General features: G+C 54.1%; 1 protein-coding gene across 1 annotated transcript in view; it reads left to right on the forward strand.

The window, feature by feature from the left end:
- Window positions 1–2,336: 2,336 nt before the first annotated feature.
- Window positions 2,337–12,229, forward strand: part of FGF18 (fibroblast growth factor 18) — a 73,207-nt gene continuing 63,314 nt past the window's right edge. Inside the window, exons 1-2 of the mRNA XM_050312121.1 lie at window positions 2,337–2,610; window positions 2,904–2,940. Coding sequence (XP_050168078.1) covers window positions 2,579–2,610; window positions 2,904–2,940 — 69 coding nt within the window. The 5' untranslated portion in view covers window positions 2,337–2,578. The remainder of the gene's footprint in view (window positions 2,611–2,903; window positions 2,941–12,229) is intronic.

Here is a 12,229-nt window from a genome sequence, read left to right on the forward strand (position 1 = left end):
CTGAGACTGGCCCAATGTTGGCATTATTCTCCAGGTAACTATTGGGATATTAAAGATTAAAGAGTTTTTCCAGACTAATGAGGCACAAAACATGGATCTGGTTTAAATTAAGAACTCGTGTGATTGCAAATAAAATAACTGAAAAAAAAAACAAACAACCCTATGTGCCCTCCTTAAAATAATCCCTGGTGTTGCCCTGGCAGTTTGTGCTGTTTGAAGAGGTGTCCAGGTGCCTTCTGCCCTGTGTGGATCCAGGTCCCTTGGCCAGAGTTGGGTTACAGTGGTCACTTGGTGTGTCACTATGGGCTGGGCCAGCATCACTTGTGAGTTTTTCCACGCGGAGCTCACAGCTCTGCTGTAGCTGCTCTAACTTTCCCTGCTGTTGTGGGGCAATTAAAATTATAAATGTTAGCAGCAGCTTCAAATTCCTTTTCTAGCTTTTCTGCTTCCATCCAGGTGCAGCAGCCCTGGGCCAGCTTGGGCATTGGGCAGAGCCTTTTCTTGGAGGCAGGTGATGGGGCTGCCACCATGGAAAGCCTGAGGAGCAATCAAAGCTCGTGCTCACAGGTGAGTACAAGTGGCTGTGAGTGTCACAGAGGAATGACACTCTGGCTTTGCAGAGCTCCCGTGTGTGCAGGGGCTCCTTGGGCAGCAGATGCTGGACTCAGGGAGGGCTGATGCATATGGAAACACTGGGCTTGACCCTATGCCATGGGTGCCTCTCCTGTGGCTGACTGAGCAGCACCCTACAGTGTAAGATAGTCTAGGATGGGCTTCTCCCGCCCAAAGTGCTGCCAGAAAATCAGGCGCTGGGGGTGATTAGGAATATAAGGAATATTTTCACATCGAAGCTAAATACTGTAATCTTGCCAGTTCCCAAATTCTGTTTGTAACATTCCAGAGCAGGCATCTCAGTGAGCTCAACTTGTAGGGTTCAGATGGTGGCTCTGATGGTCTTGGGCACCTGTGAAAACAGCTTTCAGCTGTGGCAAGGTGCTGTGGGACTGCCGTGACAGGGATGCCTGGGGCCTCTGATGTTGGTGACATCAGCAACTGACAGCGGTTTGGATTTTTTTTTTTTGACTTGCAGATTCAGAAGACCAGAAGTATGAAGTCTGTTAGATAGATGCGTGTTAGTACTGGAGGTTTTATAAGGGCTTACTTTGGTCACTGTTTTAGAACTTCTTAATGTTTTCTGTGCCTCTTGGGCCTGAAACTATGGGCTGAAACACCCTGAGACTTGGTGCCTGAAGGGTCCCCAGTGCTGAACTCCAGAGATTAAAGATGCTGCTTGATTTGGGGCTGAGGTGCCAAGGGAGCAAGTGACTCGGTCCCTGCAGCAGTGGGAGCAGCTGGGCCCGACATCCTGTGCCGATGCTGTTATTCGAGTGGAGAATGTGGAAAGCTCGGAGTTGTGAGCTGTGGTTATGTTCTCACTTAATAAGGTGTTAACTGACGTTGGGCGCTCTGTGGAGAGTTCGGCTATGCATGGAGGTTAACGGTTCCTGGCATCTTGTCTGCTATAAACGAGCTTTCAGACACGGGGAAAGAGTTACCGCACACTCTCAGTGTGTGAATTTTTTTTTCTTAAGATAAAAAAAAAAAATAAAAATCCCAAAACCCATCAAAAACCCCCCAAACGCGAGGCGGGGGCAGCGGCTCGGCGGGGCCGGGCGGTGCGGGGCGGCGGAGCGGCCGCTGGAGGGCAGGCGAGCCGTGCGGAGCCGAGCCCGCACCGAGCCCGGCGCTGCCCGACCCGCTGTCCGCGCCCCGCCGGGGAGCGGAGCCGGGCATGGACCGGCCGGGTGTCCCGGCCCGCGCCGGGGCTGCCGGGGCCCCGCTGCCGCCCGCCCGGGGCCGGCCGGGACCGGGACGCGCCCCGGCCCGCTCGGAGGTAAGGGCGGAGCGGCCCCGGAGCGGACACACGTGTTGGCGGAGCGGAGCGGGGCAGCGGCCGCTGTGCCGGGGGATGCGGGCGAGCAGCGGCGAGGGGAGGGCGCGGGGGAGCCGGAGCCCCCCTCCCTTGCTCATTTTTTAAAAAAAAGGCTTCCCGGGCCGGCGCTGCCCTCCGGCCGGGCGGTGCCCCCTCCGCGCAGGCGGTGCCAGCCCCGGGGGCCGCCCTGGCGGATCCCGCCTCCCGCTCCGCGCCCCGCGATGCCGCCCGCCCGCAGCGCGGAGCGGGCGCGGGGCGCAGCCCGGAGCGGGGCGCGGCGGCGGCGGCCGAGAGGCTCCATCCGCCCGGCGGGGCCGGCCCGGCCCGGGGGGGCGCGGGGGGGCACTTGCTGATGATCGGAAGTTACTGACAATAAGCACCTTCATCCCCCCCAAAGGCGGAGAGAGAGAGAGAGGGAGAGGAGGAGGAGGAGGAGAGACAGGGGGAGAGGAGAGCTGATGCCTGACGAGTCACTCGGCGGAGGCAGAGCGGGCGGTACCACAACTTCCCGGCGGCGCGGAGCGGCGCGGAGCAGCGCGGCGCGGATCGGAGCTCGCCGGCCGGATCGCTCCCATGTCAGCGCGGCGGCGGGGGACTGCGCTCCGCTAGCGACCAGCCGCCGGCCAACCCCCTCCTCGCCCAGCGATGTATTCACTGCTCTCAGCCTGCACTTGCCTGTAAGGATTATGACATATTTCTAAATGTATTTTTTATTGTTATTTTTAAATTTTTAAAAATATTTTAAATTTTTTTTTTTTTAAACAACTTTCATTCTGGAGGCTCCGGTTGCATTTTCCTTGCAACCAGGTGGTAATTGGGACCCAAGCCTTTCTATAAGCGGAGCATCGCTCTGTGCCCTTTAAAAAATTGCAAATAAAAACAAAGAAAAAAAAAAAAGCAAAAACACCCAACTTCAACCATTTTACCACATCATTTGATCTTTTGTTGCTTTTTTTTTTCTCCTCTCCAGATGTTTACATTTCCTGCTGCTGTGCTTTCAGGTACAGGTACGTGTCCTTTCTGTCCTCTCTCGCTTTTGGTTGTAAAATAGAAACAAAGGCGGCGTGCTGACCTCGAGTGCCAGGCAGGTTTGGCTGGGGCTTTCACTTGTTTCCCTCTAGTTTTTATAGCCGTATTAAACCGAGCCCCGCACCAGATGCTGGAGTGTCACTTGCCCTGGACCGGGACTGCCCCTCGCGCTCCGCTCCCGTTCCGTGCCCGGTTGTGGCTGTGCCGCCGGTGCGGGGCTGGGGAGCAGCCGGTGCGCCGGTAGCCTGCCGTAGCGGGATCCTCTGGAGTGCATTAGCCTGGCTAATGATGTGAGAGGGAGTGCTGGACTCTCCTTGCACAATGTTGATTGATGCACTTGCCTTGGAAGAGCAGGCGCTCTCCTACTCGCCCTCCTTTATTTTTTTTCTTTCTTTTCTTTTCCTTTTTTTTTTTTTTTTTTTTTTTTTTTTTTTTTATTTTTTCCCCTTTCTCTCTTTGGGAACTTACTCCCAAAAAACCGATACTTTGAAAAACACGAGTTTCCCTAGCCAGGAGAAGGAGGCTGTGTGCTCCCTCCCCATTATTCAGTAGAACGCCGTCCAAGTCAGCTCCAGCCTTTGATCCTGCCTCGGCAGGAATGAAGCCGTTGGAGGAACACCCTGAGCGGCGAAGCTCTGCAGCCCAGGCGCCCGCGGGATGGGGATGGGGATGGCAGCTGCCTCCCAACAGCCCCATGGCCACACACCTCACTGCCACAGGGACTGTAGTGGGGCATCCTGGAGCAGACCCACCTGCGGGGCTGGGCAGAGCAGGTGCCACTGCTCCAGTGGCTCCAGCCCACCATCTCCTCAGGACTGGGGGATGCCTGTGCCACCCCTTGGCCCCGTGTGATGTGTTGGCCAGGGTTGCACCTGCTAACCATCTCCAGATCCCCAACAGCAGCAAGGGATGGTCCTGGATGAGCACAGCCACAGCCTCAGAGGGGGCTCTATCCCTCTGGCTAAGCTAAAACCCAGACCAGCCCCATCCCCTGGTTCCCCACCCATCAAAAAAATCCCCGGTCACGTTTTTTTTCCTCATCCCCACCATAAACTGCAGCTCGAACCCAACACCAGGAGAGCCTCCCCCAGTGGAGCAGCCTCCTCAGCAGGAGAGGGATCCACAGCTGTAAATTACCCTGCGGTTGGAAGGTGTTTGCTCTATTTCTCTGGTGCATTTTTTTTTCAAGCCCCAGGAATAACAGGCTGCGCAGGGCTCGCAGCGCCAGCACCCTTTGCAACGGGGAGACATTTTTTTGTGCTTGTGCGGTAACTGAAGTTAATCAGCCCTCCAGCCCCCTCCCTTTCCCCCTCCCTTTGGTGCTTTTAGTGAATCAGAAAAAGTTTGGCTGGATGCCTGGAAAGCACTTGCTAAAATCTGATCTCTTACTTCAGCAGCCTTAAAACAAAGTTATTGGCATTTATACAGTTGGAGCTTGCAGGCTTCCAAAGCAATAAAATAATAAAAAAAAAAAAAAGAAAAAAAAAAAAAGGAAAAAAAAAGAAAGCTCTGCGCTGCTCTGGTGCTATTAGAACCATACTTGCTCCGTTCTGTGCTGATTTTGCAGCATTCTGTGGGATGTGAGGTGGGGATGGCTGCGCTGGGCACTCCGGGGGTGTCCTGGCTGCAGCTGGAGGGCAGTGGAGCTTGCTGGGTGTCACAGTGAGAGTGGAGCTCCTTCGGCGATCAGCGTTGGGAGCCAAAACATTAGATTAGTCATACTCGAGGGCCTTCGAGTGAGTGTTTACAGTATTAATGGTAGATGAAAAGATGTGAATGCTGTAAGTTTTTATTGCCCATTTTGTTACACTTTCTTTCTGGATTTATTCACAGGATTACATGTTTTGAGCCTGAATGGGAGCGAGGGATTATAGGATTTCTTTTATAATGATCAGTTTGGGTAGGAGTTAGCCTTTGGTGAACTGGAGTAAATTAATGCATCACTTAGGTTTAATATTTATTTAGTCTAAAGGAAGTTGTTTAGTTTTGCTTAAAGGGCTCTGTGTTGTATTGGAGAGATTTAAGAGCTCCCGAAGTGGATTATATTCTAAGGCCACCTTTCGCCCTCCCGTTCGAGCCGTGATCTGCGGATTGTCTCATGTGTTAGTCTTAGAATTACACTCCTCTGCTGCTGCCTGTTACCCTGTGGCTCTGTGTGCAGAGGTAGGAATCCCTCCAGCGTGTGTGGGGCTGGAGGTGTTCTGTATCTTCTGTTAGTTCCTCGTGTACGAACCTGCGGCACGTTGACGTGTGAGCTGCCTGCAGTTGGTGCAGTTGGTGGTCGGTGGCTCATTGCTGGCTAAAAACATTCTTGTGGGCTCCAAGGCCCCTGCACAGCTGCTGGTGGGTGACCCAGTCAGGGGCAGCATCACCTGTGGGCAGGTTGTGGCAGCACCAGAGGGACCACAGGGAGATTGAAGGGTCTGGAGCTTCCAGGAGCAGATTTGGACTCCTGGATGAGTTGGACTCCAGGGCTTTTCTGTCGTGTGACATTTCCACCAAGGAACATGGGGATGAGCACATGCTGGGTCAGAGGGGAGCACTGCTGGAGCGTAGGTGCAGCACAGCCCTGGGAGCAGCCCTGTGTCTCACAGAGCTGCCTGGAGGACAACTCATTCACTGATCCCTTCCCCTGCAACAGCAATAGCCCTTGTCTTGTTTTCTTGTCTTGCATCTTAGGAAGTTCCTCTGCTGCTGGGGGTTGCTGCAGTTCCAGAGCAGAGATACTGGATACCCTTGGGGACCCTGGAAACATTAATTTATTTATGCACATTGTTCTCAGGGATGCCCTTTCATTGATGGTTACTGATCTCTCCCTCTTATCATGTGTCTTTAGCATCCTTCAGTTTATTCTCCTGCTACCTTTTCACATTTTCAGGACCAATTTCTCTTCCATGTGCTTTTTCCCTCCTGTATGTCCCAGGGTGGTTTTGGGTTTGGCTTTGGAGTCAGTCTCTGCTCTTCAAGCAGGTGAGAAAGGCCAGGAGCACCTTGCAGAGTTGGAGGGGATCACCCAAGCTGTGCCGACTCTGGCAGCACCATGACCCTTAGGCCGTCGGGCCTGGGGACATGGGGACCTCAGAGGGCTCCCTTTGCCAGGGCAGGTGGGGCTGGAGGCAGCTTCAGTGTGGGCTGAGCAGTAGGATGTGAGGTTTTGAGTGCTGTCCTGGCTTGCAAGAGCTTCCAGCTCTTCTGTCCCTCCAGAGCAGGGGGTGATGCCAGTGCGGGGGCTGCCCTGGCTGTGCTGTGGAGCACAGGGTGGTCCTGCCTCAGCCTCTTCCCTGCCCTGATAAACCCTCACCGTGTTCCTCTACACGGAGCGCATCTGTCTTAGATTATGGAGGGGTCCCTGATAGGGCCAAATCCTTTGCTTTTATGGCTCTTGTAGGTTAAGATCCAGCTTTGGAATCTGATCCAGAAGCAAACAGGAGGTCAGAGGAACGCACAAGGCAGCACTGGGCTATTTTCACATCTGCTGGTGTTGTGTAAGAGGAAGGCTGCCGTGCACCATGCCAATAGCAACTTATGTTTCTCCTAAGCTCCTGTGCAGCGACAGACAGTTATTGTTTGGGGCTTTGTAAAGTGAGACACGGAGAAGTGTTGCTTCCACACGTTCAGTGAGCCAGATCCTGCGGTCTGGCGGAGCTGCGCGCAGCACATGTCGGAGGCGTGAGCCTGCTGAGCAGCTCCCTCCCCTCTCCCCGTCTGCTGCTCCACAGCCCTCCTTCCCAGGACAAGGAGGACGAGCGGTGAGTGCTGCCAAATGGCACTGGGGACACTTGTGGAGAAGCAAGGGGTGGTTCTGGTCACAGCCTGCCCGGCCCGCCTTGCCTGGCTGCCCCTCCTGCAGGTTTGCAGCGGTGCCACAGGTCCCTGCCCGCCCTGCCCTGCCCTCCTGGTGACAGTGCTTGTGATAGCACTGAGGGCAGGGTGCTGGACTGCACCATTCTCACGTCTACCCTCCTTGTGGATGGGAACCCACCTGCCTTCGCCCACCTTGGGTGGCACAATGCCTGTCTTGGCACGGCAGCCAAGGCTGCGTGTACTGCCAGGGGTGGAGTTTGGGCATCACCACATTGCTCCTGAAGCCTGCTCTGTGGGACAGGGTGGGTGGTACCTCGTGCTGCTCCCATCCTCGGGGTCCCCTGCTTGCCAAGGCTCAGCTGGGCCCAGAGCCCTGGGGCTCCCAGGCTGGGTGATCTGTGCCTGCCATCCCTGCTCAGCCTGGACCAGGACCACCAAGCCTCAGCACAGGATCCCTGTGCCAGCACCTGCCTCCTGCTCTGAGAGGGTGTAGAAGTCATGCTGAGAAGGACAGAATAGAGCAAAGGTGGTCTGGGAAAGGCTGGACAGCTCTCTGTTGATTTTTCTGATTGCACCTGACAATTACTAGGCAGTGAGAAGACCAGGGAAACTGCATGAGCAAAGCCTGATTTAATTGGCAGAGGAGCTCAGCAATGTTGAAGTGCATGACCCCATCAAGGGCCAGAGTTGATGAGATAGTCCACAGCTCTGGCTCTGTGCTGCTGCTGGACTCAAGACAGCAGATGCAGTACCTGCTGGTGTGGCTCTGCTGGCTCACAACCCGCAGAGGCAGGGCCTGGTTGCATATTAAATCATTTGTTCCCATTTCAAACCCCCTTGCTCTCCAAGAAACAGCCTTGCTGTTTGCCATGAGGGATTTTTGTTCCCTGCTGCTGACTCGTTGCACCCTTCTGTGAAGTGCTGTGTCCTGAAGCTGCCCCTCATGTCCTGTTTCTGCCTCCTGATCTTTGAAGAGCTCGGGCTTGTGGAGGAAGAGGACACATGTTGGAGCAGTTACCTGGGCTGGAAGCCCTGCTGAGTGGCACTGGGCTGGTGCTTGTGCTGATGCACACCTGGGAGAAGTGGGAGAAGCAAGACTGAGGTTAGCATGGAGTGAGTGCAGATGTGGGTCTTGCTCCTACACGGGTGGGAGTGTGCAGCCTGTGCTGGCTCTGGCTGCCTGCCCTGGGCATGCCCTGCCTCTGCTTCTGACGGTCCCTACAGTGTGCTGGGGCAGGTTCTCTGCCAGAAAGACCCCTCAAGCCCATGTTTAGCAGGAAGATGTGCAAGGACTGAGCTGTTTCCAGATTCCCCCCCCAGTGAGGCTGACACGAACTTGAGCTTCTTCAGCATTTGGGGGCTTGGGTGTGCTGTGGCAACAAGCACAGCATCACCCGTGGGTGTTGCTGTGACAACGGGCAGCAGAGCAGAGCTGCTGCTGGGAGGCTTCAGCGTGCACCCCAGTGTGTGCAGTTTGCTGTTCCAGAGCTCCAGAGATACGCAAGTTGCTTCAGAGAAACAGAGAAGGATGCAGGTGTTGTTGAGCAGAGCATGCCCAAGGGGTACCTGTGAGGTGCAGATTTCCCCTGTTCCAGGAGCTGGATGCAGCATGGTGGTTGCATTTAGTTTCTGTTTTGCTTTCCTTGATGCGCCTGGATGGAGGCAAGTGGTGCAGGGTTCGGAGTGCTTTGGGGTTTTGCAGGAGGGATGGCAGCTCAAACTCAAAACTTGGCCACAGTGTTCTGAGGCAGGAGGGGAAAGAGTGGATCGGGCAAAGGAAGTGTCGCTGCAAAGCCCCGTGGGTGCTCTTGGGATGTGGGGATTCTGGTGATGGGTCTTTTGTTGGGAGTGACTTCAGGGGGCTCAGGTAGGATGAACAGCGCTGGGGGGCTTGGGCAGCCCCTCAGAATATTTGATTTTGCTGTCAGGTGATGGCGCCGAGCTGGTCAGCCAGGTGAGTGTGTCTCTCTCTCTGCTGCGGCAGGCTGAGCTCGAGAGAGACTCCCCTGGGACTGAAAATCATGTTTGTGGATCTATCTACTCCCAGATCCTTGGGAGTATTTTTATGTATCTCTTCCTTTCCTTAGGAGCTGGGAAAACCCATTGTGCTCTCTCCTCTCATCTCCTCCCTTGCTGAGTTGCTTTGGCTTCGTTTTCCTGCAGATTTGGGTACTCGAGAGATCAGTTGCGATAAGTGCAGGTGAAAAATACATTCAGGAAACATCAGGATGGAAAAAGGGAGAAGAGGAATAGCTGCTGTTGTTGCCTGGGTAGGGGTTGGTGAGGAATGATACCTGCTGCCAGGGCCTCTGCCTGGGGTCTCTGCAAACTGCTCTGGCCCTGGGAAGGCTGGGGTAGGTTGTGCTGGGGGAGCTGGGAGCCCTGGGCCCAGGGAGGCACTGAAACACCCTCCTGCCTGGGAGGTGCACCTTCCTGTGCTCTGCTTCTGAGGTCAAGGGGCTTCCACCTGTGTATCTGTGGCCCCAACAAGTCTGAACATGACTTTTTTTTTTTTTTTTCATTCTTTCCCTGGGTTTTTGTGGTTTGATCACCTGCTGTGCTGTAACAGCAGGTACCAGCAGAAATTATGCAGAGCTGTGCATTGTGCTGCCTACCTGGTATGTCACCTCTGTGTCCTGGTACCTCCCCAGATGTCCATGGAGGATTAGGCATCCAGTGAAGCAGCTGGAGGGAAAGTATACTAAAAAAACCCACCGAAAAAAAACCAAAATAGAAAAGACCGTCTGGCTCTGCCAAAGTATTTTCCTATTCCCATTCAGCAGCCTTGCCATAGCATGACGAGAAAGAAAGGGGAACAGAGAGGAAAGAGAGGGCTTAGCCTGTCATGGTCTGTGTGCTTCCCTTTGTGTGAGCTCCTCGCCGCCCTGGGGGCTGCAGTGGGTGGGAGCCAGCGTGCCAATCTTCTCCCTCGGCCAAGGGCAGGCTGCAGGTCTGTGTCCCTGCTGCTTCCATGCGGGGCTGGGTTCCCTGGGCAGCGCTTCCACAGCTCCCTGCCTGCTCTGCCTGCACAAACAGCTGCATTTCGGGCTGAACCACCTGGCAGTGTTGTCCACGTAGTGACAGCACATCCTCCTCCTTTGATGGACTCTACTCACGCCCTGCTCACTGCCTGCATTTGCCTTTTTGTGAAGTTACCAGCTCGATTCTGCTGCAGCCTGTGGAAAAGGGATGGTGCTGCTGGGAAACCCAGAATTCCTTTAACCTCCAGGCCTTAGGGTGCCATAACAGTGTCTGCTGCATCCTCCTGCACACAGCTCCTGTCTCAGTGCTGCTCCAGCTTTCTGGCTGTAGCTGGGCCGGTGCTGTTGAGTTCGCTGGTGATGCCAACTGAGATGAATGTTGCTTTGGAGGCAGGGGCAGGAAAGGGGAAGATCTGAGGCTGGGATAAAAGGGATAAAAGGCTTGGGATAAAAGGCTTCAAGTTGCACCAGGGCAGGTGGGAAAAATTTCTTCAAGGAAAGGGTGGTTAAGCACTGGAACAGGCTGCCCATCCCTGGAAGTGTCCAAAAGGTGTGTGGATATGGCACCTGGGGACATGGTTTGTCAACAGGCCTGGCAGTGCTGGGTTAACAGTTGAGTCAATGATCTTAGAGGGTTTTTCCAAGCTAAATGATTCTGTGGCAAGAAGCTGGCAGTGGGGAACAGTTCAGCACAGCCTGCTCGCTGTTGTATGGCTGCTGATGGTGGGAGATGAGGGGGAGTCCAGTCTGTGGGCTCACCCACACAGAGATGGAAGATGGGGCAGGCTGGGGGAGCTGGGACTTGCCCCAGGCAGAGCCAGAGCCCCCAGCAGTGGCCAGAATGAGGGGCTGGATCCTGGGGATGGCCCTGAGGGGAAGCAGGGTGGTCAGGGGCCAAGTGCACCCTGTGATTTCTCTTTTATAATACAAATCATGTTGAGACTGATGAATAGGTGTAGGTCCCAGGGAAGTGCATATTGCATGGATACAAATACCAGGATGCAGCAGTTAATGCATTGCTCTTCCTACAAGTTATTTCCAGCACTCTTTAGACCTCCCAGTTCCTTTTTCTCCTGCTGCATATTTCAAATACCTTTCTTTCCTTCTAAAATACTATCTTTGGCATCATTTTGAAGGACAGCTTGTTAAAAAGCTGTTGTATCTTTTGGAATGCCCTGAGCTACTCTTGCACAGAGATCCAGAATTAACAGGGAAATGCAGGGAGCAGTGGTGAGCCTGGTAAATAACTAGGCTGCAGCATGTGCACTGGGTGTCTGTGGGCATGGCTGGTGGGATGGGTACATAAATTAGAAAATGGGAAGAAAGACATTATTAATAGAAAGGCATTTTTCTGCTTCTCTGATGCCTTTTTTTGAGGATGGTCTGGAAAGGTACTGCAATCACAAGGACTGGGATCACTGCCTTGCTGTCAACCCCTGGGTCAAACCATCTGCTCATGGTGCTGCGCTGTGGCTTTTCCCATTGGAGTGTTGGATACAATCCTGATCAGATAACCCTATTTCCTTTTCCAAGTTGCACTCAGATCACAGGTGGAATTTGGCTGGGTTATAGGAACGTACAAACGAACAGCGAGGGGAGTGCGTGCTCCACTTCCAGCCTTGTTCTCCAACTCTTACATGGAAGCTGCTTTTGACCCCCTTAAGCCCCCAGGCCCTAAGGTTACAATCCCACATGAATAGCATCAGTCCCTCAGTGTGAGGCTGTACTGTAAGACTGCGTGGTGCAGAGTGCTATTGATTAGCTGTAAAATAAATTATGATCTATGTAGTGCAGGTTCCTGACCCCGTGGTCGCGACCTCGCGGTGATTGGGGAGACTTTTGAGCAGCTGAGATCGGAATAGCAAACAGCCCCCCAGCAATCAATAGGGAGCCAGCAGCTCTGCTGGCTGAGGATGCTGCATGCACGTGGCATCTTCATCCCGAGGAGCAGGCAGGTTCTTCTGCAAACTTCCCCTGAAATTAGGTGTGAAACTCTGTGTTGGGAATCCTGCTGTGTGACCAGCCAGCCTGACCATGGGCCTTGGGGCTGGGAAATGTTGTGATGCAAAAGGGGGGGTTGTGTGTCACCATCGGGGTTTCAGTGACCAGCAAAGCTGATACATCCCAGGTTGGAAGGGAGGAGTGAGGGCAGCTCTGCCTGGCAGTGCTGGCCAGGCCTGGGCAGCGTGGAGGGTCTGCCCTGCTTATCACAGAAGCACAGAATGGTTTGGGTTGGAAGGGACCTTAAAGACCATCTTGTTTTAACCCACTGCCATTCACCAGGTTGCTCCAAGCCCCACCAAACCTGGCCTTGGACACTTCCAGAGATGGGGCAGCCACAGCTCCTTAGGCCCAGAGCTCTTCAACATCTCAATAAATGACTTGGGTGCAGAACTTTAAGGGATACTGAGTAAGTTGGTGGACCATACAAAACCAGGAGGAGCTGTTGAGTCCCTGGAAGGCAGGGAGAGCCTGCAGAGAG

The sequence above is a fragment of the Myiozetetes cayanensis genome, unplaced genomic scaffold (genome assembly GCF_022539395.1).
Source record: "Myiozetetes cayanensis isolate MyiCay16 unplaced genomic scaffold, myiCay2020 scf17, whole genome shotgun sequence".
In the NCBI taxonomy this organism is placed as follows: domain Eukaryota; kingdom Metazoa; phylum Chordata; class Aves; order Passeriformes; family Tyrannidae; genus Myiozetetes; species Myiozetetes cayanensis.